Source organism: Thunnus maccoyii, chromosome 8 (genome assembly GCF_910596095.1).
Source record: "Thunnus maccoyii chromosome 8, fThuMac1.1, whole genome shotgun sequence".
NCBI lineage: Eukaryota > Metazoa > Chordata > Actinopteri > Scombriformes > Scombridae > Thunnus > Thunnus maccoyii.
The window spans coordinates 23,878,350-23,905,490 of NC_056540.1; the positions used below are offsets into that span (position 1 = coordinate 23,878,350).

Consider the following 27,141-nt stretch of genomic DNA (forward strand, 5'->3'; position numbering starts at 1 on the left):
TATAAAGCTGTTTGTATCATCTGTCCAGAGTGGATTTAGGGGCTGTTTCAGTGAAGACTTACTGAACAAAGACCAGGTGGCTCATTAGCTACCAGAGACTTAGGTTAGCCTGTATAGAGGGGGATCTCTGAGGTGGTCAAGTTTCAGTCCTTATGCTTAAATTTCAGTGCATAGATCTTTAATCTGTAAAACCCTCATCAGCTACAGTCCAGTTCTCATCATCTGCACCTCAAATGAGCACCTCCAGGACCTGTTCCTAGTGTTATCGTGGTGGTTTGTGCCATCATGGAGTTAAAAACTGCAAAGAAATCAAGACCCAATTGTGGTGTCCTTCAAGCAGCAATGCAGCTAACAAAGGCTGAGTAATGAGAAGACCTGCACACATTGAAAGAGCTTGTATTGTGGTTAAACTATAACTACGACTCAACTAAATTCACTACTAAAACTAATTAATTGAAATTAATTTTCCCACAAACAATATTGCAACCAAACGGTATATAGATGCACGTCACAAATCATTTCTTATTTTCCATGTAGCATTTTTATTCAGAAACACAAATACGTACCGCTATATAACGTCGACTAAACATTCACTTTAAACTGTACATTGTTGTATCTCGTACATTTTATTTACATGATCAGAGTTTATTGGATGCATTCTGAGGATTTTAATCAATTTAAATGACCTTTTGAAATGGAGCGCAGGTTGCTTTTATTATACAAATACATATTTTACACATATGGTGGATATTTTGGTCGGTGGACACCATAATGAATCCCATCATGCCAACATGTACTATCATGTAAAAACTGTTTAGACAAAACTGGCAAAACTTACAACATGTCAGTCTTCTCTAACAATACACAAACTGTAAAAGACTATTAAAATGTGGTCAAAATGAAGATCCTATGAAGCATTTCATGCGTCATAGTCGTCCTTCAATGCAAACCTCTGTTCTATAACGGACAGTTGAATAAGGCTATGTGAAGACTTCTACTAAACTGTGGTACATTTCAGCTCAGCTCATGCTCAGCTTGACTCTCAGGTTCTTCCTGTGTCAGATCCATCTAACTTTATCAACACTTAACACGGCATCTGTATCGTCCTCTATCAGGAGGAACCCCGCACTGTCACACAGTGTGGAAATGTATATCTTTAAAAGAGGGGGGAGATACTTTATGGAGATAATTTGGATATAACCTGAAGAATAAAGAATATAAAATGTAAATCTAGATTTAAGATTGTAGAATTCAAATATTTCTATGTGAAATAACAGTACACAGTTTACGTCACAGCACTGCTAGTGCAAGCAAGCCGCTAGTTGACAAATAGAAAACAAATTTATTTTAGTCCACTAAATTAAACACCTATTTCCTCTCTGTTCAACTGAGAAGCACCATGGACATAACGCAGCTTTTGGTTTCACCTCTCTGTTTGTTTCTCATTAACTCTTATCCAGAATCCACTCTGCTGTTGTAGGGACAGAAGGTGTTGACGGTGTTACCTTTAGGAACATACTACAGCACATACGATCACTGAACAGAATATCTAATAGCAATGGAAGAGGAAATATATATTTATATATAAAAATATTTTCAATCGCCTGATTAGTTGTTGTTTTCCTTTTTAACAACCAGCTTCATACTAATGCAGAAATCACTGAGAGAGTCTATTATGTATAGGATGAATTGTAGAAATAAAAGGATAGCTGCGTGTAAACTTGAAAAATTGAGGTTCCTTTCCGTTTTTGGTAAACCACCCAGGAAATCATTCCTGCTCAATATCCCAACTACAGGCCAAGGCCTCAAAACCACACAGTCTGTTCTTCATCTCACCCGTACGACTGACACACAGGAATACAGAGAACACAGTTTGAACACGTTTCATCCAGTTACCCCAAAAAAAAAGGAATACTGACTGAAGACAACTGTACATCTTTAAGTGTGACTGTGTGTGTGTGTGTGTGTGTGTGTGTGTGTGTGTGTGTGTGTGTGTGTGTGTGTGTTTGTGTGTGTGTTAGAAGGGGTCACTGCACCACACACATGGAGCTGCGAGGGGGGTTGACTGTCCTGGCCACGGTGTCCTGACTGTAGTTTACAATGTCCGCCTTCACCACTCGCTGAAAAGATGCCAACAGACAGACAAACACACACACACACACACACACGCAATTAAAACGCTGCCACAGCAAAAAGTCTGCACAGTGTTAAATGCTGAGGAACTCAATTATTTATATTTTCAAAAAACACTGGTTATTTCCGACTAATACTGGTTTTTGAGGTTGATATTGATAAAAATGATATAACAGCTGTCATTTTGTTACATAAGCATTTTGATTAGGATCCCTTAATTTAGATTTTATAAATTGTGACAAAGATATGTACTGAGCAGATCATTTTTCAGTTCATACTTGTCAGTGTTTCCGTGTGGGGGAACCAAAAATTTCCAGAAGCCATCAACAGCACGGGAGTATGGTTTAGTTATCGGATTTAAAGCTAGGTAGCGTATGTCTACAGCTCGGCGAAGCTCAAATTGGGACTGAAAGGGAGAATATTTGCCACCGTGGAAGAAATCCAGGAATAATCGCAGGAGGCTCTGGACACGGTGACAAAAGACGACTACAGGAAATTTTTTCCAGGAATGGGAGAAGCGCTGTATTGAGACTATTTTGAAAGGGATTAGAAAGGTACTACTGAAAGATTTATAATGACAGTTTTTTGTTTCTTTTTTAATTCCAGGAATTTTTTGGTTCACCCCTCATATACATTAATGCTGTTATATCTGCAAAAAGCTTATCGGCCCCGTAGATATATCAGTCTCTAGCTGTAAATCCACTTCACCCTACAGCTCTACAAAGAGTTCAAGATAGTAAAGAAATCTTCTCTAATTCTCTTTAAGATCACTTGTTGATTGCAGTGAAATAAAGCCTGAGACACTGCAACCTACAGCCTGCCAAACATTTCTTGGCACACGGCCTTAAAAAGAAAAAAAAAATCCATGCAATGATATAAGTCATTGGTAAAAATGTTTGTGCACTCCTGCTTATGCCGGTCAACAGACACACAGGTCAAACTGGAGTCATGTCTGTTACCATCATAAAGGTTTTTCTCACTACATCACTCAACAACTCACCAAAACCCACATAGTTTGGATTCTTTAGACAGTTTAACATAATACTGTCAACTCTATCATAACACTACAACAGAAGAGGTGCGATTAGGTTCTAGTGGTCCGATGAGGTTCTCTACTTTTTCTAAAGCTCTAATCTGAACCACAACTACAAAGCTGCTGTGTTTTCATTGAACAGATACACTGAAATATATTTATGTAACTGGAGACATACTTCCAACTATTGAACCGAACATATTTTGCTTTTCTGGTTGTTCTCTTGTCTAATTGGGCCTTCATCCTGTGGGTAGTCCACCAGCTCAGCCTTCACGATCCTCTGAGCAGGTTCAACACATCACGCCAGTGGAGAAATGAAGGAAAGCAAAAAGGACAAAAAAAAAAGAAAGGCATGAGAGAGGATGATAGGAGTGAAAACAATGGAGATCAAAGCCAGATAGGGTGAGGATGAGGAGATGGTTATAGACTGAGAGAAATGAACAAGAAATGTGAGAAACAGACAAAAACATGTGAAGCATGACCTCAGTGGGCACAGCTAGCGCACACGGCCAAGCCAACAACATGACTTTTTAAAAATGAATCATGAAACCAGAATCCTTAACTTCAGATTTTTAATGGAAACACTAATGCTGACACAAAAAAGAAACACAATCTTGAGGGTAAAAGGAATAAACATAAAACATTAAATTAGGTCTGCAACTAACAGTTATTTTCATTCATTTGATTATCTGTTGATTCTTTCACTTGTTTAGTTTTTGTTCGGTAGCCTCATTTGAAATCTTTAAATTGCTAGTTTTGTCTGACCAAAACCCAAAAATATTCAGTTGACAAAGTGAGAAAAGACAGACACAAGTCCTGACTTCTGAGAGGAAGGATCCAGCAAATGTTTGGCATTTTTTACTTGATATGTCTCAATTACTCGATTATCAAAATTGTTGGTGATTCATTTTCTGTCAATCTACCAATCGATTACTCAACCAATTGTTTCTGTTTCTGTGAATTGTCCACTTTTCATAGTATGTAACTTCCCTCCTACTAGCTATGAGTAAAGGAACATTAATAGAGACATAGATAATATAAAGGTGAACTATGGTATGTGATTAAATTTCCTGATCAAAAGGGTGAAAATTGTTATAGAGAATTCCTTATCAATACAGGAATCTAATTGTATGTTGCCAATGTAAACAAAGGCAGTATTTGTTCCTCTAGGTCCCTTTATACCATATATACTTAATATATCTATTGGTGCAACAAGTTTGGACATAAGTTTGGACGTAGTAGGAAGTCCAGATTAAATCAGCCAACATTTGATGGTAATGGTGCGACAGGCTGCTGGTCTTTAAGCTACACAACCACCGAAGAGCAGAGAACATGGCTGAATACCAGGCACCTGGTTGGTTGTCTGATTAACGAGCTGCTGAAGCCTGGTGTCGGAGTCAGTGAGTGATTCGTGGCTTCGCCATCTGATCTAGCAGACAGAGGACCATGACGGAGAGGGCTGCCAGGCAGATATAATACTGTCAGGGGTTGTGACCCTCATGTTCAGCTCTCTAAACCTGACAGCTGATAATGAGGCTTTACTGGCCCCACGGCTAGACCCTGAGCCATGACCTGCTCAAAGCTTCATCTCTATATCCATGACACAATCTCATTATGTCATTCCTTCATACACATTATAAAACTATATCATCTTTTTGAGACTTTGTATGCTGTTGTTTTTGCTCTGGATGGGAAATTAGACTAGATAAAATCATTAAGCTGCTGCAGATTTGGTGGCACATAATTAGAAATATTAATGATTTTTGCTAATTCAAGGTTTCTGGCAACTTTTTGTTGTAGAACTACTGTTAACTCAGATATACTGATGAGGCTAAGAGAGCCACTAAGTCTCTTAGATAATAATGAAAAAGAAACAGTGCCAGTTGATCATATTTTATAAATGTGTAGGTATTCTACACTCACTCACTTTGTATTTTACAGTAGGCACTTTCACTGGTGCACATTCAAAGTTATTGAGCCATGGCAACACGGTCACCACAATGGGGCTATTATTACACTATTCTTTCCACAAAAATGATTCAGAACTTTGTCTAGACTGTATATAAATGAATGTAAAAAAAACACTTCACGCCGTCACACTGTCTTTCTGTCAACTCGTCTTCACCTCTCTCCTTGAAGAGTGTACTGGATCCAGCCTCTCACCCTGCTTGATTAGCCTGGATTAAAGCACTTTGCTTTATTGACAGAGCTATCAAGGGAGGGGAAACAGAGCAAAGTAGATGGACGGCTCCATTAGCCGGTGGTCATTTTCAGTTAGCGGCAGTGTTGGTGATGGGAGAGGGGCTTGAGAATTTGGCCAGTCCTTCCCTTACATGCTCTCCCTTCTCTGGGGGTCCTGACCTCTCTGTAGCCCCCAGCCTCATCAACCACTACCCAGCCAGTGTGGCTCCAACTGGTCATATCAGAGCCAGGATTAATGTTTCTGGGGGAGGTGACCCTGTAAATCCTACAGCTGCCACCATTGGGCACATTGGTCTGGCTGGCAAGCTGAGACCCTGTTTTGGCCCAAAACGGTGGGAGATAAACCAAATAAATCAGCCAGCCAACCTAACCTTCTCACCCCTACAACTGCCTACCTTTCACCTCTGACTTCACGCGTTAATGTGGTCAATGTGGGTCTATTTACAGATGGGCAGTGTCAGTGGCAGGTAGACGATCACAGGAGGCAGACGTAACAAACTCGTGTTTACACAACAAAAGGTCCTTTACAGTGTGTGGTGACCTCCGCTGACCTAACACACTCCCTGTGACCTCCCTTACGTTCAGGCGTAACATTGCATATCATGCTAGGAGAGAAGAAAACTAAAGAATCATCTTCAACTTTCACTCTTTACCAATCTGTTATACATTTATGAGCAGAATGGTCAAAGCAGAGGAGAAAAAATGTAAATTTCATATCTTAGTTAGGAGCAAATAAGCTTTAGGAGGCAGCTGCATAGAAGTACTGGTGAAATTTGAGTGAAAGGGCTCACCTGGGACTGCTCTATCTCTGCTTTGTTGAGCTTTATACCGAGAATCTCAGCAGCCACTCTCTGAAAACAAAGGTACACCTAAAGAAAGAGATAACACAAACGGAAAATAAAAAAGGGAAAGGTTAAACCTTATTAAAGTCACTTTTGCACTTTTATTGTAACTTGTCGAATCAGCTGATACTCACCGAGTCCCCTGTCTTGGCCGATACGAACTGACTGATGAGGCTGTTCTCTTGGCAGAAGCGCTGGTGTTTGTCAGCCTTCACTGTCCTCATGTGCTCCATGTCAACTGCGGACGAAAACACAGTGTGAGGTGAGAAAACTGGTTATACAGCACTCTCTCCGGGTTAACTGTCACATACCTGAACATAAACAGAAAAGATAACAGTTTACACTTGAGTTAAGATGGAACGAGTCTGCCTATTTTATAAGGACGGTGCACATAAAGACATGTTAAAACAAAGCATAATTCAATTATGTTGCTTTCAGCAGCTACAGCAGCTGATTGTTATATTTTTTTAAATTTATGAGGGATTCATTTCAGGGATTTCGAGAGTGGAAATGATCAATTCAGTAGCCCCGAGCTCCCATTCCCAGCTGGTGTTAAAGCTTGATGTGACACATTCCACAGTGTAAGTCTAGTACAGTTGCACCCTGAAGCCATGAACCTCTATTTGACCTGAAACAGACAAACCAGCCCAGCTGTGGAGAAATGGTTAAGAAACAATGCGAGGATGACCGAAGACTTCAGGCTAAACTCTCAGCAAGAGTGTAGATGGAGAAAACAGTTTGACTTATGAGCGTGTCGGCCTTTAAGGTGGGCACACAAGGCTCAAGAACTGAGACTGTCATCTTCACTCTGATTTACTGGGAGCACACAATGACAGCACCTTCCCTTTTAGCTATTGTGGTGGCGTCCTCATGCATTCGACTCCTGTGCAGTGATACCGGGCGCTTTGCTTCTCTCCTCCCTTGCTATGGGGTCATGCCGAGGTCGATGAGGAGGGTCACCTGAGGGTCTTGCTGCTGAAAGCAATAGCTTCGCTCTTTATTTCTGGCTTTGTGCGGAAAGGCGGCCACGCCCGGTATCTGGTGCATACACGTCTATGGTAGCTGGAGGAGGTCGGGCTACTGTACGGTGTTGCGTTTCTCTCGTCCCCGCGAGTTTTACTCTTTGTGTGAGGTTTCATTGAAGTTGTCAAGGCTCTACCCCGTTCTCATGCCCATTAGTGTGTGTGTGTGTGTGTGTGTGTGTGTGTGAGGGAGCACAAAACCAGAAGCAGAGAAAGAGAGAGACAGATACATAGCGAGGGAGAAATGTAAACACTGCACTAACTCAGTATTATTAATATCTCAGTAAGTCATATGACCCAAGAATGTTAAAGGCCAATCCATACAGATAAAAAAATACATTTGGTTAGAATCATTTTAGACTAAAACATATATTACCATCATCATAAGTGACATATAAACACAAACCTTTCTGGGCAAGGGCAGACACTTTTACATCTACTCAATGTCCAGGGCAGACTGTCACGTCTCTGCCTGTACATAAACATAGCTGTCTCATGGGCGTCAGCAGGTTATTAATTCCAGTCATTAACAGCGGAGGTACCCAGCATGCTACTACAAGTAAACACTGCTAATCCTTTGGATCCTGCACACTTGGGAAAGGTTATCAATCATGTGTCACGGTTAGATTAGCCAATATTAACATAGCGGCTCAGGAGCAGAGGAAGAGTGGCACGTTACTGTAAGTAAAAACGAGGTACGAGTGAGTGAAGGATCTGAATCCTGCCTGTGAGCATCAAGCAGACGGTAAATTCAGAACTAGGCTGCAAGGAATATTAAAAAAAAACAACAGCAGAAAAATAAAAAGTAAAGAAGTCTGCCAGACAATCACCATCAAATTCTAATAATCAATTAATCGTCACTTTTTTTAAACAACTTTGAAGTGTGGTGATCAGCTGTTTTTCTTTTCTGTCAAATACATCATTTTAAATTGAATATCTTTGGGTTTTGGATTGTTGTTGAGACAAAACAAGAAATTCAAAGATGTCAACTTGGGCTCAGAGAAATTGTGGCGGCTATTTTATTTATTTTTTTCCATTTTTTGACATTTCATAGTCTCTGCAGACTAAACAACAACTAAAATAATCATTTTATTGCAGCTGTAACTCTAATGTTGGATTTCAAAATTCATTTCTGACCTGGAAAATGGCAGTTGACAAAATAATCTCACCATACAGTCTATTTAGTGACTTTTCTGGGGCTTTCGATTGTATCATATGAGCTTCATCAGCCCAGATGTTTCATATTTCTTAGCGCTTAAACCCGTGTCAGTACTTTTTTTTCCCCCCATCTACAAATCTATGACAACTGAGCAAACTATCTGCTGATGAAGACCATGTGATATAACTGAAAGCTCAAGAGTAGCTGTTAAATGAACCTTGCAGTGAGATTATTTTGTCGACATATATTCTAACGTATAAATACACCACTAAGTGTAAAAACACACATTCCTCACTCTCGATTTTGTGTGTGTTCTCGGTGCAATACGTGATTTATGAGCAGCTACTTACTAATAGGTCCCTCACAAAATAAAAGGTGGGCCCACATTCTCACACACAAGAATTTAGCAGCATGTGGCATCTGTCTGTGTAAACCGAATACAGGACTAATCCCACAGTTTTAGTGTTTTGCTCCATTTTTCTCCCTAATGTACCCATTTCTACTTATCAGGTCAAAACAATCTTCCTCAGATGATCTGGTTTCCCTCCGTTTCTGTCAAACTGTACATCAGCCTAACAACTCCTAGGAAGTGACTGCAAACACGAAATAAACTGTTTAGGCCTCTGAGCGCATAGAGATAGTAGAGGGGATCATCACTCGTCAAGAGCGATGGCCCTCCCTCGCTCTGGTCACCATCAGTGTTTATTTAAAAGGTCTGCCTGTCAATGCTGTGAATTACAAGACAACAGTTAGAGATTGATATCTAATGGATAAATGAGGCTTTTACCGTAAATAACTGGTTTGTTATAACAGTGACCTATTACATAAATGGGAACACAACCAAATGAGAAGAAAATATGGATGCTCCTCTCCAAAAGTTGGTGTTTGTGAGGATGTCAGCTTAGCTGCCTCATGGAAAGAATCCTCTCACTCAGAACAGATTATCCTGAATCCAGACAGACTTGGACAGGTTTTCTTTTATGTCACTGAAAACTTGAAAACTGAATCGGTAAAGAGGTTGGATGTAATCTGCCTGGAGCAAATTTTAAACAAAAACTAATGACCTTTCCCTGAAGAGAGCGTGCACCAACTGCCAGTGATTGAAATTAAATAAGTAAAAAAATAATGAATTAACGCTATTGTCATTGGGCTAAGACCTCATGTGAGGCTATGTAACTTTTGAAAGAAAAATAAGACATTCCACCTCTTAAAAATGGAAAGTTGAATTCATAAGCAGTAAAACACCTCCCTATCCAGTTCAACACACTCAGTGGTTTTGCTGCTTCAGCCTAACTTGGCCTGGTCTAACCAGCAGCTGATGCTGGCTAATCTAAGATAATGTTAGCGAACCTTAGCTAGTTTCTGCTTTGTAACCGACATTACAGAATGAGTTTACTGATTTTATTACGCTGTTATTCTGTAACTGTTGCTTAGGCTCGCTTACATGCAGATCGCAAACAGTGCCACAAATAGTCACTCAAATTGCAGATAAACGTGTGAGTCCTACAGTCCTCTGGCATGCCTATGTGTGAGTCACAAGTATGGAGTTTCTTTTGTTTAGTTAAATGTGTTAAAATTATCCTGAGAGGGAATGATCTCATGTTGCAAGTTGCAGCTTGCATGTTGCAAATCTGGTTAAAAGGGGCCATATTTCATGACTGAAACTGAGAGTAGAAGTTGCCACTGTGGTCAAAAGTGATCATTACAGGATAATGCTAATGCTAAAACATGATGTAAGGGTAGCAAAAGTGGAAAAAGTTTGCTAACAATAGCTAACATTGATTAATTCAGCTTTTCATTTGTAAGAACGATGTGTTATTTATTCTTTAAAAAGTTACAAAAGTCTTGTATTAAAGGTGGAAAATAATACACCAAAGCTAAAATGTTACTGGCAACATACCTTCCATTTTTAGGCACTTTTTATTGATATTCTCATTGATGACTGGCCAAATGTGAACAAAGTACGACTTTTTTTTTTTATTTCTTTTTTCACCAGCAGACATTGCCAAGGCGAAACAATAAATTAATAGGTCTATGTTGGCTACCCAGCCTGAAAATCTACACTGCACTGTGAGATCCTCAGTGGGCCTTTTAAAACCCTGCTGCGATAACAGAGACACCTACTCACTGTTCTACCAAGCCGGCTGCTGGGGACCAATTGTAACAGTTTACCCAGCGAGCAACAGCCAGTAGAATAAGCTTGACTTAACACAGTTAATTGCCGACAGCCTCATTTTAAACTAAACAGCAGTTGGTGTAGCAGGGAGAACGAGAGCTGAGGCTGGAATGTGTGAACTGTGTGTGTGTGTGTGTCTATGTGTCTGTGTGTGGTAGTAATGGTGGGCCGTGTGTTGTCAGAGACTCAGGGCTCTGAGGGGTCATATCCCATTAAACGAAAGTTACAGGGTTGAGCCTAATCAACCCCTGGGGAGAACCTATCACTTCCAACATTACCTCACACTATGCCTTTAAGACCCTGTTAAGAGGGTTCGTCTCAGTTTCCCCTCAATGACAACCATGAACCAGTTCAGACTGTATACTCCGACTCCTAATGAAATGATTTACAACTGTCTGAGCAAAATGTTCACTATGCACTACACAGTTAATAAAAACATCCCAGAACTATTCTGCAGCTCTGACATTCAATAGGGTTTTGTGCTCTAACTGCTTCACCACATTCAATTACATAAGAACGCCGTCATCATTTCTGAGGCAGAAGAAGTGCTCACACGTCTCAAAGCATCCTGGTTACGTGCAGCAACCTTTTAGATCAATGCAGCAGCACAGAGTTGCCGAATGTTGGACTCACAGTGTGTGGCGATATGTTACCAAAAATGTCTTCTCTGTCCATACATTGACTGAGACATTGGTATATTTTTATTTATGAAGCCATTCTGGGCAAACTTCTGTCATATCTTTGTTAACTTCTTTCACCGAGTTCATCTTGCAGTCATGATCTCGGATCACATCTGCTGTCTGACCCAGATGTTCAGACAGAGATCAGGAAAGAAGACTTTAAATGTTTTCTGCTTCTATTTCACTTGTCTGCAAAAGGAGTTTTATATATCTTGATGAATTCAAGACTATTTATTTTATGGTAAATGGCTCCTCTGTTAGCCTTTTTTAAATTGTTATCAGTTGTCAGTATTTTTGTATTTATTGCCTGGTTTTGCACTATTTTGTCTGCAACTTGACCGGGTCTCCAACCTCAATGGGACTTGGACTTTGGTTTAATAAAGTTTAAATAAAAATGAAAAAATAAGTGGCAGGTTGGGGTTGGAAAAAAAGCTGTTTTGCATTAACATTTTTAAAATTTAAATTTAAGTGGAATGCTATTTTAAATTAAGTACAATTTATGAAGTATAAATCAAAACATTGCTCTACAGCACCACAAGTGGTCACAAACTCCAAGGTCCAAGTCACCCACATTACAATGATATTACAGGTCAGTCTACTGTGTGTTTTCTGTGTGATTAGTATGTTGTTATACTAATATATCAATGCCATATTATCCTGCCAGCAAGCTCAATTTCTAAAAAAAATTTATAAGTAAATAATACAAGTTAGTATATGATTTCTAATAAATTAAAGTACACTTAAAAATCAATGTTAATTTTGAAAATGCAATAGAGGAGTCTGGAATAGCAACAGAATAATTTCACCTTCGAGCGTGGTAAAGAATACAGGAGGTTAATTGCAAGTGACATTTTATTTACCCCTAAATTTTCTAGTACAAGATGCGGGGAAACTTTTACAACTTCAAAAAGTCTGTGAAAGTATAATGAATCATTCAGTGTGCTGCTTGATTGAATTAGACATTGATTTAACTTTCACAGCATTAGTGGCTAATAAAGCAAAATGACTAGAATGACTAGTGGTATTTATGTGAAACGTTTAAATGATTGGGTCCAACTGGTTTACATGACTTGGAGAGAGCTCATAAAAACTGTGTTTTGAAATGTGAAAGGCGTGATAACTCTACCTGTATGCTAAATATGGTCAGCATAATGTAAAAGCAAATAATAACTTATTTCCCCTAATAAGGTAGTTCCCAGTTTATCTTTGTTCAATAAAAAAATACAAAAAGTGTCACAGAAGTTGTGCTTTCTTTACTCCTAAATAAGTACACTATGCCGTCATTCAGAAGTCAAGTAAACGGTACACTTGCACATTTTATTAGTCCTTAACAGTGTAGGTATTGTTTATAGTAGGCACTGTTTATTTTCTCAGGACTGGAACATCTAAATTTAATGTAAAAGCGTCTGAAAATATTTTTTAATATTACTTCTGGCCTTAAATCCCCTTAAAATTGAGGAGAATGTAATTCCAAGATCAATGTAGTCTGTTCTATACTGCTGTTAATGACTTCGGTCATTGTATAATTGCTGGTAGTATGGTGAAATAATCATCAACATATTAAAACTTGAAGCTAAGTTAATAATGTTATCATGACTTTTTCAAGTGAGTACAGACAGATGAAGTGCTGTTAGTAGGCTGGTGTTGTCGAGGTGAGCGGGGCCTGTGCAGGAGTCCTCGGGGGAATCCTGACAGAGACAGAGCGCTCTTTGTGCTGCGGCACCCCTGCCCCGGTGGCCTGAAACGGGCCGGGGCCGTTAGGGGACTCGCTTTCCACTAGGTCAGAAGTGTTCTGTCGACAGCTCATTGATCACAGCTCATCTTGTCATTTGATCGTTCTTCGTGAAAAGATGTGCAGACACACACACACACGTGCAAACACACACAAGCATTCACACTTTAAAACATAATCAGATACTCCACAGCGGCTAGTAAAACAATGTGGTCTTCCTCCCCGGTCAGGGAATGTAAAACAGAGTGTCCAGCAGTAGCTGTAGAGGCAGGCAGAGAGCTGGAGTGCTGGGCTGTCACTGCTACAGTAAAACATGGGGCCAAGGGCCTTGCAGGCTGGGTTAACGGGCTCCCAGGACTTATGAAAAGTGAACAAAAGGCCCAGTTCTGAGCCGACCGCACAAGACGCTGCCCGAGGTTTCACTGGCCATGTCGTCCAAGCTCTCCTGTCGCTGTTAAACTAAGTGGACTTTTATGGGCAAGCAGTAATACATGCCTCTGTGAGCCGGCAGCATAACTATGAGCTGTAATAATTATACGGAGCACAGGGGAGCCTTCGTAATTGTACGCATCGCATCATGAATCTATTCATAATTAAGTCCACAGGCATATATTATGAATGTATGTGAAATATCATCTTTGCTCGTAGCAACGATGCGTTGGACTGACCTACATATTCAACTTAAAGCCGCAGCAGTGAACTGTAACATGGAAAAGTGAGTTCTGCTCATGACTGCCTGAGCAAACACCGTCCAAGTTAAAACCTGAAGCGGGAACAGGGCGCAAAGTCAGTGATGTAATATTTCACACCTCAAAAAAGTAGATTTAGCAAAAAAAAGAGGGAAAAACTGTGTTGATTTTTCACATACATTTATAATATATGCCTGTGGATCCAGATCAATCGGTTATTTACCCAGCCCTGTGTCAGCAAGGCCCCTTCCAGGAATTCCTCCATATCAATGTTGTGGAGAAGTGAAGAAATAAAGTACAGCCTGAGCATGATGAGGGTTCCAGGCTGCACTCAGGTCAGGTGGCTAAGCTGCGCTGTGCAACTCAAATGGCCCATGACTTACCACACAAGAAGGTATTCGAAGACTGATCATCTACTGCATGTGCAACAATATTTGCTTTATGGATGGCTAAAATGAATGAGGACTTTCCATGTTTCGACAGGCATGAGAGTCAAGAGAGATGAGTGCAGGGACCAGAGCTGGGTCAAAGAGTTGTTACAATTAAATCTAAGCATTTAGTACATTTTGCATAGAATACCGGATTGGCACTCGTAGCAAACCCTGGTAAGTATTTCTTCATTGCTGCTAGACAGTATTGACGGCAGTAATTTTACACTGACTTATCGGCAGCAGTGTTATACAACTGTAATTCTTCATTCATCCCTCCGTATCCCTGTTGTAACCTGAATCTTTATTTCCCATCCCGTCTCACAGAAAGACAGCCGACTACAGTCAGTGCAGTTACTGAGACAATTTGATAAACACGTCTATCCTGGCCCTTTGCCTTTAATAAAATATAAAAGAGAAACAGGAAACACTGGATTTGCTGTAAACTGTAAACATTCCAGATCTTTATCCAACCATACACCGTGCATTACTAGGTCTATATACTGTATATATAATGTTTTACAGTGTCGAACCTGTGGTCGCACTACCCACAGTGCAACACAGACACTGCTGACGTGTTCATCCCTTCTATCTGGGGAGGGGTGAGGGTGCCGGGGTAAGAGTACTGGGCTTTTGTCCCACCTAATGTCTATTGTGGCTAAACCTTTCCCTTGGGGGCAATTAGGACCTTTTAGTTTGTTGTAAGAGGACCTAAGTACGAGTGGGTTGAGCCAGGAAAAACATTTTTGAGCTAAACCAAAAACAGAAGCGCATTGAGCTCCTCTGCGCTCCTGGACTTCTGAGCATCTCTCTATTAAGAAATGTGCAGGCCTACACTGAACAGACAGGAACTGTGGCAGCTTTACAGGGGCAGGGAGGTGACGGGGGTGAGAGAGGTGGGGAGGGGGGAGAGGCTTCAACTTCACCAGAGGCCTTGCCAAGGGGGCAAACAACTCAAGACTAACAATGTTGGTGGCAAGGACATGCTTCACAAGAAGATCCATGTTTCGCTTTGACTTTCACATGGCTGGATGGAAAACTGGGGAGAGAGAAGTGCGACGGGTAACGGTATGCGGTGAGATCTGCCGTAGCGTGCAGAAGGCAAACACACGTATGTTGTTTAACACAACAGGGACACAGAGCCAATGAAAAGACATTACTGTAAGTAAAGGCAGCTACAGCAGAAGTGTTAGTCTACACATGTGAGAGATAAGCCTTAAGAGTCAGTCTAAGTATGTGATTGAAAGAGTTAGTGTTTGCACAGGAATGAAAATGAATGTGCAAGTGTGTTTGAGAGATGGCGCAAGATAGGGACTTAGAGAATAAAGCGAGGGTAAAAGGAAACAGAGCAGAAGAGAAAAGCAGGTAAGACATAATTGAGTGTACAAATTCTCTTCATGCGGGATCTTATCTCCCTGTAGAACGGGACGTTTCCCATGGCAGGCCTGAGTGGATCAGCAGTGAACAGTGTTAGAACCTCTGAGCAAAAAGCCATGAGTGATGAGGAGGGGTTAAGAGAACTGAACCCATTTAAGTCACCCAAATAAGGGCTGTACAAGCCCATGATGGATGCTCCTGGAGTTCCTGAGGGAGAGAGCGCTAGCAATGGGAAGGGTGATGTGTGGGGAGCGAGCAGGGGTCCTGCGATCCCCGCTCAATAAAAACAAATTGGTTTGATAAACGACACAAGCTTAATGTCTACAGAGAAATATGTGCACTAATTTCAAGTATTAACTTTAAACAGTAACGTAAGTCATTTTAAAATAGAGATGGTCCCGTTCAAGGACGATGTAATTAGAACTGCTAACAGTATGCCATATTTCTTATATCAGTGACTTCAGACAATCTCTGACCTAAAAGACAAACAGTCTTGAATAGGCCAGATGCAGCTGTTGTTAAGCAAAGAGCAACAGAATTTATCGTTTACTCTTTCAAAACACACTGCACTTATTAGTCTACTAAAAATGAAACACTCGAGTGGTGGAGGAGATGTCTGTGCAACAAGCCAACATTTCTCTTGAGAAGTTCCTGTGTACCATACAGTGTTACACTGGGCTGCACTGTAATAAACAGTTATAGTATGTTTAGACAGACCAAGAGCTTAGCATTCTTCCATTACCCATGTGTTCCCAGAAACTCCACAAGTGTGTTGCTTTACCTAAGTGCATGTTTCTATGCACTTAGGTAAAGTGAGTGTCTGTGTGTGCGTGCACACACTTGCATAAATAATTGTGTGCACATATGTGTGTCCTCAATAAAATATTTCATTGGCTTCCTCTCCGAATTGTTACAAGTGGTGCCATTATTTAACACAAGGCTCTGGGCAGCATGTAGAGGGCAAGGGGGTGCAGCATACTGGTGCTTAACAAGCACACTTAACCCCAGCCGGCCATGCTAAGCCGAAGAAAGGAAAGGTTGTTCCCTCGCAGTGACATGGCACAGGAGGGCAGTCAGGCCAGGGTAAGGAGAGGAGGAGACAGTATCATTAATGAACCAGTCTGGTCCATGGGCTCAATTACCGTACGCCGGGTAAAGAAGACTGTTCAAATTAAACTAGGAGGCAGGCGCAGGGCAATTCAGGAAATTTAAGCTCAATGTATACTGCAGCACATGTACTGTTAGTAAGCCAAACAAGGTGACATTGGACTGTAGCCTCAATGTTGACTCTATCTGAAAAGAACACAAAAAAAAATGTAAAACACTGTAACAGGTCTTTTAGTACATGGGGGAAAAAAACTTTCAGCTGCATAGTGGATGCATGTAAGTACTGCCGTGCTGTGACTTCTACAGCCACTGTTCACCTTAGTTTATCTGAGTATAAACACTAAAAATCTCTGAGTGGTGAAACACCAAAATATCCCCTAAGACAAGTCCTCACAGAGACATAAATCTGTAGCGTTTTTATAAGCTCCTTGTTATGTCTGTGCTTCTATTTCAGTCGTCACAAACATGTTGCCTCACTCAGTCCGACATCATGGGAACTAGTTCAAAGAAATCTTAACTCCGCTCCCAAAAGAATGCTGTGTATTTGTAAGCTCAGCTCATTGTTAATGTGAGTATTTAGGCTGGAAAAAGAAAATGCCACAATACTTAAAAAGGTTAAAAGATCTTCTGCAAAACTTACAGAGAGGGTGGAGAGAAAGAAACTAAAACAGAAATGTAGGTGTGGACATTTCCAACTAGAGGCTAGACTAACTCTCTTCAAGCTCTGAAAAAAAAAGGAGTCCATGGGAGGGTTCAGGGATTCATAAAGTCTCGCAAGGTAATTGATTGCTCCTAGCGGGGCAATCTGTGTGGGATTTTGTTTTCCTTTTTTCAGCCTGTAGGAACAGAAAAAACACACATGGGCCATTCTCGGCAATAGAGCCATTAGGGGGAGCATGACTGTGTGAGTGTGGGGGTGAGGAGCCTGACAGCGGGATGTACACTACTTAAACATTACAGTACACACACTCACCCACACACCCAAAACCTAGCCTAAATACAGAGGCGCCCACCGTTAAAGCCGGGGCATTAGGAGATGCAACGGATGCAAAGACAAGAGAATCTGCTCTAGACAGGCGAATTAAACCGTGACCTATGGTCCCTGTTGAGTAACATTAGCGAGAGCTTCCTGTGTGCAGGCACCACTCTGTTGACCGTTCATCATCGCCCGGGAAGGTGGACAGTCACCATTACACACACACACACTGACGCCTCGCTTTACAATAACACGACGGCAGCCATGACTCCACATCTGTCAAGAGGATGTTTAAAAAGAGTCATCATTATTACTCTTTATTTTGGAGGTGGGTGGATGGGTGCAGGCTGATAGGAGGAGAGCCGTCTGGTTAACGTCGAGTTCGTCTCCTCTCCTTAACCGATGACTCGGGACAGGAGCAGAGGCTCGGGCCTGGGGGGGGGTTAGAGGTATACTGACTGAAAAGGGAGGGGGGCCACAGATAAGCGGTGCCCTAGGTCCATTGGCCCGGGGATCTTAAATCATCGTCACTCACTCCCCAGAGTTCACAAACATCAGCATTCCCATCGCTCCAAAACCTCACTCTCTTATCAACAGGTTTATCACACAGATCAGTTATCTGGTGCTCTAACAAACACGTCTGCTACCATCAAACACTCACTCCTCCACGCACAAACACAGTCACGTAAAATGAAAAATGTGTCCGGGTGAAATGAATAGATAGAGAAATAATCAGTCCAACATATGTAAGATAACCTCATTTCATTTGCAGCCATTTGGTAGAAATTAAAATAAATAATGTAATTTGTCAAAGCTTTCTATAATCACAAACTGCAGAACAGTTTTTTTTTTTAAAGTACTGTAATACTCCTAACAGGCTTAATGTTCTCACGAGATGATGAGAACAAGCAACTTGTGTGTGTGTTTGTGTGTTGTTATATGTGTAATACTCACTTTTGTTTCCTATCAGGGAGACAACAGGCTGAATATCACATTCCTCATTGGCCTTCTTCACCATACTGAACCAATCCTCCAGATTCTCAAAGCTCTGGTAGTTGGTGATGTCGTACACCAGGAGAACGCCCTGCGTTGGAGAAAGACAGAGGAACAATGTTGACTCTGACGCTCGCTGAACCACCTTTCATTTACTCAGTGGGAGAGACTGGTTGTGAGTACACAGCTTAGTGTTTTTAGCTGATTTTCATTCATGTCAAGATATTGAGTAATATAGAGTGAGCAAGGGAACAGTAGGTGGCACTGCTCCTCTTCTTAGAGTAGGGGACAGACTCGCCTATTAAGGGACACACTCACACATACTATAAGTTATGTTTAGTACTATTATGATTCACTGTTTGGATTCATGTGGGTCTGTTTTTAAAATGAAAATTGTACATCAAGAGTTCTCATTTTTATAAAACACTTGAAATTCAGTGAAAAATAGAAGTTAGGGCCAGTTATCTACTATCTGAGCTGATGAATGAGACATTTCGAGACTTCGAGAAATTTTCCTCCTCCCTATGTAATCCTCAACACTGAATGCTCTACACAGTCATGCAACAACACCAGAGCCATGTTTAAGCAAATACTCCAGACAGAGATATTTACACAAACACAAATTAATCAAAAAGTAAACACAGATACAAGAGTTGATGGCATAATTCAACACAAATTATCACTCAACTATCTGTTATCGTTACTTCGAGCTTGTGTCATTTCTACAGGACTTGGAAATTAATGTGAGCCAAGGTAAACGTCTTTACTTTAAGCTGCATGATGCAACACGACTGAAGGGGTGTCTGCTCCTTTTTGTTCAGCAGACACGCACTGTCACAACACGCGGGGACGGTGACGACAGCTTACGCCTCCGACAATTACCCGCGCGTCTCTCCGAACAGCCATGATTGATTACAGGACGCATAGTGCTGAACAATAGGTGTGAAAGTTCCATACGACGCTGACGAGAAACTCCCTGAGCAACGTGCCGTAATGTGGCAGTGATGTACGACATCTCGCCGAAGAAGGAGAGTGACCGTAGAGGAAGTGCGGCAGATGTGGTTAATGTACACACAATAAGTGCTCAATTTAGAGCAGAGCACAGAAAATGCCAATAAATGTGTCACTTTCACTATTTTTAAAGCCTTGTAGATTCATGGGAAGGGAAAAAAAATCATACTGATGTCAAATATGACTTAAGTGTACTTGGACATAGCTGGCGTATGGTGACAGTTTCCCTTCCTGCACCCAAATGCTAGGTCTTTTGTTATTGTGTGGTTCTCATATAAGACACAGTGTAGTCTTATAGCAGGCCTCCTCAATGAAGAGACACTTTGGAGGTGACAGATAGCACTCATCCATAGCAACACAGCAACCTGAGGATGCTGATGTACAAACTAGTACGCACTGACACAAATTAAAGGGCACAGCTGTCATTATAATCAACATGCTGTTTAGTTTTCCATAGGAGAAGTGAGAGTAAATACATCATTTAGTAGCCTATTTTACTCCCTTAAGTCTCCTTCATTTTGAGAAGAATAATATCAAATACTCCTTCAAATAGTTTCAGTTTGACTTACTTGTTGTTTTTGATTATTTTTATTGCTCACAATCTTACTTACGATATGCAGTAATAATAACATTTGTTTAATCTGGCATGAAACAGCAAAATAAAACAACTCTTTAAAAAGTAGAGATTTGACACAGAGTATTAAAGCTCTACTGACCTGCTAGTTTATTATGATATGGCTGCAGAGGGAGGGAGTGGCAGGTTCTGAATGAAGCTGCCGAGGCTGTAATAATAAGCCTGACCAGAGTCACCAATACAGCTCTACATGGGGAATTGGAAACTAATTCTTCCTGTGCTTCCTATGACTTTTTCACCGTTGTCGCAAGCCGTTGATTTGTGCATTTTACTAATTTCCTATCCTTCCTGTGACTGAGTTCATGACAGTTTGTCTTTTAGCTTCCTTTGGAGGAATAAAAGACTCAAGTGCAGTTAAGTACAAGAAGAAAGGCGCTGCAGAAACCAAAGATAAACTGTGTTTGTTATGCGAAAAAAATAAAAAAGTAGCGACATGATGAGTATGTGTGTGTGTGTGAACTTACATGAGCTCCGTATACATATTTATCCAGCATTTTCCCTCCTAACGTTTGTCCTCCAATATCCCACACCTGCAGGGTCACGTTCAAATTGCCTAAAGGGGAAAAAGGAGAAAGAAGAATAACCTGTGATGTAAAATAACGATTGATATTTGAATGACAAAAAACATAAAAATCAGCTTGCACTAATGTTTCAGAGTCCATACTTTTTTCTAAAAAAATACTTTTGTCTGCTAATAAATTAAATTGAAAAAAATTGACAAAATGAGCAAAAACGTTATAATGCTGTAATTTTTGGGTTTCCACTCTGGATGTTTTTGCCCTTTTTAATCATTGTTTGTTTTAACAAAACTTATAATCCTGGGGAAATAACAAGTCAGCTGTAACTGGAGCCTGCATTTTGGGTGAGCGATCTCTATAATAAAAGTCAACGTTGTTGATGTACATAATGGAAACAATAAATCAGGGATTAATCTTTCAAGCTAAGCACTCTTGCCTGGCAGGTCACCCACACCTCACATCCAAGAATATCCAGCTCAGAGATTAAGGGGGATGAATAGGTACGCTTACCCTCTAATTTAAACATTCTCAATACCCTGGCAGTAAAAAAAAATGACTTCTTATTAGCCTGGGAAGAGCTGTTTGCATTGTGCCATATCCTGCCAAGTAAGGACAGTGAGGAGAATTATGTGCTGTTAAGGAAAATAGCAATAATTAAACACAAAATAAGAGGAAAAGAAGACTCTTGTCCTCATGCCTGTGGAAAGAGAAAGAGGGACTGAATGAGAGAGAGAGAGAGAGAAAGAAGGGCACAAAAACCAAATCCAAATAAATATTTTCTTCCTCTGGAAAATGAAAGGGGTGGTTGAAAAAAAAAAAAAAAAAGTCAAAAAGAGAGGAGGAGGGAGGACCAGACAGCGAGGAGTTTATGTCGGTGTGATGAGGGCCCTGCGCTGGGCTGGAGCGGCGATGGGGAGCAGAGCGTACACTGTGGACACGGCTGGACGACTCAACCCCTTCATAAGTCCCCTTTTTAAAGCGAGGGAAGGAAACGCTGAAGTTCACAGTCACTACATCTAGACTATACAGTGTCAATGTAAAGCTACACTGAGGGGTGCAATGAATAACGGTTCTTTGGTGTTATAAAGAGCCATCCCCACCCATCCACCGTGCCCGGACACTAGCTTTATTTGTGTTTCAAAGATTCACGCTGACTCAACACCAGTGACGTTTCTCTGCTTTTACAAGAAGTAGAAACTCTGCCTGCGAGCCCGATAGACGAACATTAAAACTGATAACGAGGTCAGGCGATTAGCTGATTAAAGTTGATTAAGAAATCATCCTCTCAGCTTGATGTGAAGCCGACGCAGATGCAGAAGCTTCCGACAGTTCTGGTTTGAAAGAATTTATCAAGTTAATTCCATCTCTGGTCAATCCCCTTCGCTGCCTGTACCTCGCTGGTTTGGCCGAGACATCTGGAAGAGGTATTGTTATAAAAAGCACACACAGAGGAGGCTGTTGTGTGCCAGTCGGCCTCGCCTCACCTCTCCCTGCGTTGGAAAATGTACATTAAGTTTGACAAGCTGGGCCTTCATGGTGAAAGGGGGCCAACACTGGCTATAGGCTACTCTCCCCCCCGCTGCAAAAGACCCTTACAGCCCCACAGAGACCCGGAGAGCCACACAACCTCTCCAATACAAGGCAGGGTGGGGGTCCTAACGAAGTTTGGGACCACCCAGCTTGCAGAGCCACCCTCCTCTTCATCAGCTCATCAACACCCAATTCCCCAGAAAATGGGCCATTTAACAACTCTAGTGTTGAACCCATGTTGTTGCTGCTCCATTGATACAGATGTATGTACACTATATTTAAACAAAGGTTTACAGTTTAGCACTCAAATGCACAATAATTATTTCAGGAAAGAAACTTACTGGAAAGAGAAGTCACGCGATTAACAGCATTTGTTCGAGTTCGTATTAAGGAGTTGAGCCCAGCCTGTGCTTATGGTTGGCTCTTTTCATTCTGACTCCACCACAACATTTTTGGGGGTTTAGTTCTCCTAAGTCTCATAAGCTGAAACTGACACAGAATCAAAATAGAATCCTTCAGCCAAGTCACAAATCAGCATAACTTTTACTTTTAGCACTTAATTTGCCCTTGCTTAATGTTGTTTTATTAGTAATGAAAGAATAGAGGCACTTTGCAGATTTCTGGAGCTTAGGCCTTGGCAGAGTTTTAGAAATGCCATTTAAAATGCTGAAAATCCCCATTTCACATGCTAGGAAGTAAAAATGGAGTACTTTCATCTAAATATAGCATTAGTCAATAAACATTTATTTTACAGATCTAAGGGGGATACAGAGTATGGCTTTATTTCTGCGGGTTCAACATAAACAAATAAGAACATGAATGTTTTATGTGGCGCAGGACAAAGATCAGTTGAACGTGGGGATCATATGGGGATATGAATATAAAATGTAAATGTATTTACTCTGTACTGTGCCCACAGAATTATGAGCAAGGCTCGCCCGTTTGGACATAAGCTGTCCATTGGCCTTGTGGAGTCGAAAAAAAAGAGTGTGCTGTTTGCTCTGGAGAGAAGAGCTTTCAGAGTGAATAAGCCTGAGAAGTGGCAGACACTCTACAATGAGGAGCTACCAGAAAAGACACATTCAGCTCCCGAGTTAACCTGAAGAATAAACTTTAGCTCTGCCTGGAAATGTTATGGACAAGAAAATACGAATAGCACAAGAAAATATGAGAGATAGAAATATGACAGAAAGAGAAGGGGAGGTGGAACAAACGGCCTCTTTGTTACAGCTTCAGGTAATCTGGATCTTTTCAGCACTGATAGTGTAAGTACACACAAACATACAAAATCTTAAGGTTGATTAAAAACAACAACTGACAGTTAAGTCAGTCTGTCTATCTGCAACCTTAAAATACACATCCAAAGTATTTTTACTGCATTAACAAGTCTGCAGTCTGCTGCTACGTGTTTTTGCAACACGCGTGTCCGTGCTGAGTCTCTGAACAAGTGAGCACTCCCAAAAGATTATGAAGGTGTCTCACCTGGAAGGCTTATTCTCTTCAGAAAGAAATCCAGGCCGATGGTTTGTTTGTACTGCTTCCCAAAGGCCTCCTGCGCAAACCTGGTGGCGAGTGATGTCTGAAACAGAGAGACAAAAGGGGAGAGACACAGTGAATGAGAGCCAGGACAGCTCTCCAGCAATCAGCGGGACCGAAAAATTGAAGGCGTTAAGTATTTTAAAAAGAAAATGCTCCTCGGTATAAAGGAGAAGCTTTGATTCTGTGCGCAGCGCCGGCCTAATAAACAATATTCACACATATATGGCCCATGGGTTGATGGCTCAAGGCAAAATGCTAGATGCTGCAAAACTCCTTCCAGGGAAAATATACAGAATATTAATGCACTTCCTGAAAAAGTAATATTTCAGTGGTAAGCAGAACTTGGAAAACTTTGATTTCATTCATACTGAGCAAATGCCAAGCTAAGCTTTTTACAATATTTCATTTTCTAATATTTATCTTCAAAGCAGTTACAAAAATACAACGGTATAATTTAACATATCACAACACAATCCCCCCTCCCCCCAGCCATAATTCTTAGGTGATGTAACCGTGAAGTGTGAGCTGAAGGACATTAATTTCATCATTACAAATCCATTTTAAGCACCTTCAAAAAAACGTCATGATTGACTGGAAGGTACGCTGATGTAATTGTCTGCCTCCTCTGCCGTCTTACTGCTCAGGCCACGGCTGTGACAGTGAAAATCAACGAGGATTGCAAAAACAGGTGTCGGAGTATGTGTCATGTCTCCAGACTGCAGACCTAATAATTGCCACAAATTATAAAACCTCCATCACTGTCACTGTTGTGTTTGAGCAGAGGAAAAAAAATAGCATGTTAGGGGCTCTCCTGAAATCCATGGGAATTCATAGCTCAGGCTTGACATGCCAAGTTTAATTCATTTTGATGGATGAGGATAGGGGAAAAAAATGAAGTGCTGAATGTCTATTAGCTATCTTTAGAGCAGTGTGCTTACATAAACACAACAGAGAAGTGAAGCAATGGGATTCCCTGAGTGTTCATGTGGCAGCAAATGCATTTTAATGTGGTTCTTGACAATCAGTAAGAGTTAGAGGATTTCAAACTAAATTCTTTCTTTCAATCCACTAAGCTTTCACTTGAGCCGGTGCCCTTATCTACCTCCATTCATGAGGATTTAGGTTTAACCAAATCATGTTTCAAATGAGTTACTCCAGGAAAGACACAATGGAATATAATTACAATAATCTTTATCTAATTTAACCAAAAAATATTCAAGTAAACATGCATCCATTTGGCTTTCCTAAAGCACTGATTTGTCACTGTGGATGCCAAATTTCATATCAAACCTTTAAGTTTATCCTAGATTGGATTTTTAAACTTTCAATTAAACATACTGAAGGTTTTATCCTGTCTTTTGCTCATGGCTTTCTTGGTTAACATGTCCTTGGAGGTGCAGAATAATGTTTTATCAAACCACCTAATTCTTTTCAAAGTTCACTAACCTACAGACTTTTTAAATCTCAGCCTGCGGAGCATGTCACAGACGCAAGAGTGACTGAAAAATTACTAGAGGTGACTGACGCAACAAGGAGAAAATCGGCCATTTAAGTAGCCCAAACAATCACTGACAACACAGGAATAACAAGCTCGGACAGCAAAAATTTATTCCACATGCTCGCGTTGGCCTAGTCGGCCATTTGTCTTGGCATTCCAGTAGCTTGGCTCTCCTCCCTCAACGTAGTCCTTTTTTTCCACCATACAATTGGAACTAACCAGCGAATGTAAAAGCTGGCGTAATCCTGACACTCCAACAGAGAACAGCACAGGGTCACCAATGATACCAATGCCGGGAAATGGGGGAAGTTCTACTGAAACAAGAAACTGGGAGAGAGAGAAAAAAAATATGGCAAGCTGTCTACGTTCATGTGATGCAACTCATATGAGCGATGCAGTGCATTTTTGCAGCATGGCATCAAGAGTGGGTTTATTCTTCTTCAACAATAAAGTCTGATTAAAACGTAGCTATTCTGTAGTGTAAAAACAAACAATTTGGCTGTAAGGAACACTGCTGATTCAGTAAAACCTGTATCTAAAGCTCTCTTTACTCTATGGGAAAGAGAACAGTAAATATTCAGAAAAACTGAGTGACTTAAAACTCAGGTTGAAAAATGGACTTGTGTGTAAGTTAGGCCCAGCGCCTTAAGAGCCTGGCTAAATGTGAGACTCCATATTTTAAAAACATCTTGCTCAGGTGGACAAGCCTCCCCACATCTCCCTGTATTTCTGAATGGACAACCAACCACAAGCAAAAATACCACCGAAAATGCCGTCCAAGAAAAACTGATCCGATTGCAATTTGCTGAGCAAATTGACATTAATAAGGGGGGAAACGGCATTCAAGATGTCAGTCAGTGGTGCCTACTCAAAATGGGGGGCAGGGCTCCTGTTTTCTGCCCAAAACAGACAAGCAGGTAAGTCATTCAGACAGTGACGAGCTGACACCTGGCAGCGGTGTGAGGAGGGTTATTAATGTAGCGTATCTACTGGGAACTGACTGAGTTGTGTGTGTTCTGTGCGCCCCCCCCCCCCCCTTTCCCAAAAGAAAATGTCGACTTTCCAGAATGAGAACATTCATTTTTCTCATCGGGTCTCACCATTACTGCTACATTCATTTTCTTTCTCCCCAAGGGAAGGAGAGATTAGTTAGGAAAGGGGATGTGTAGCTGAAAAGCACTTGACGTCCCAGCCTTACATTCACACTCATTCATTCGGAGGACTCGAGATGCAGTGAAGAAGAAACATAGCTGAATTGTCATGACAACCTCCTTGGTTTGCTGCTAATGATTGTTTGGTGTGACTAGGAAAAAATTCCAGTGTTGTGGATTTAAGTTAGGCCTTTTTAATCTACATCCTTTAAATAATTTTAGTGAATATACTGAATGCTTCAGTCCAGTGGTTTTGAAAGGGCGGAGGCAGTAACAGCAGTTCTTGACAGCACCCTAAGGCGTTGTGTAGATTCAGTAAAGGGAGAGACAATGCACTGTGAAATTGTAGATTTGTTCTGACAATCATAAAAGAAAGTCTTCATGTATGAGTCTCTTCTCACTGTTATTGCAATCTATCAAGTGAGACAACAGCTACATTTCTCATGAGGGCTATCCAGATAGAATTTTTTTTTTTTTCTTCAAATGGGGCCTCATTCTGGAGCTAAATGCAGAAGGGGGTCCTTGGCCAGGACAAGAGAGTTACACCAACCAAAAGCAATCACTGCAAGAGCCAGGCTGAGCATACTGTAGCTTTCCTCTATCATCTGTCATATGCTGTATAACACTGAGCAGTAGCAGCAGTCCCCAACAGTAAGACAAACGCAGGGACTCTAAAAATCCATCATCTATGTTGATGTACTACCTATTCAA

The 27,141-nt window shown here is 41.0% G+C and overlaps 1 protein-coding gene and 1 long non-coding RNA gene across 13 annotated transcripts in view; one reads left to right on the forward strand and one right to left on the reverse strand.

Annotated features, from left to right (window-relative positions):
• Positions 1-27,141, forward strand: part of LOC121901576 — a 214,293-nt gene that overhangs the window by 169,882 nt on the left and 17,270 nt on the right. For 7 of the 9 annotated variants that reach the window (XR_006097325.1, XR_006097324.1, XR_006097319.1 and 4 more), the window contains one exon: positions 18,527-18,724. This is a non-coding gene — a long non-coding RNA (uncharacterized LOC121901576). Of the gene's footprint in view, positions 1-18,526; positions 18,725-19,370; positions 20,640-27,141 lie in introns of those variants that run through there. The other 2 variants (XR_006097326.1, XR_006097327.1) reach the window with 2 other exon arrangements.
• Positions 1-27,141, reverse strand: part of rab28 (RAB28, member RAS oncogene family) — a 47,865-nt gene that overhangs the window by 17,008 nt on the left and 3,716 nt on the right. For 3 of the 4 annotated variants that reach the window (XR_006097317.1, XR_006097318.1, XM_042418409.1), the window contains exons 2-7: positions 23,725-23,821; positions 20,659-20,747; positions 18,511-18,640; positions 6,345-6,448; positions 6,160-6,237; positions 2,044-2,120 (exon numbers count right to left, since the gene is read on the reverse strand). Coding sequence is in view for 2 of the 4 variants with exons in the window: in XM_042418409.1 (XP_042274343.1) it covers positions 2,044-2,120; positions 6,160-6,237; positions 6,345-6,448; positions 18,511-18,640; positions 20,659-20,747; positions 23,725-23,821 (575 nt within the window). In the remaining 2 variants the exon portion in view is untranslated. Of the gene's footprint in view, positions 1-2,031; positions 2,121-3,344; positions 3,447-6,159; positions 6,238-6,344; positions 6,449-18,510; positions 18,641-20,658; positions 20,748-23,724; positions 23,822-27,141 lie in introns of those variants that run through there. The other variant, XM_042418410.1, reaches the window with a different exon arrangement.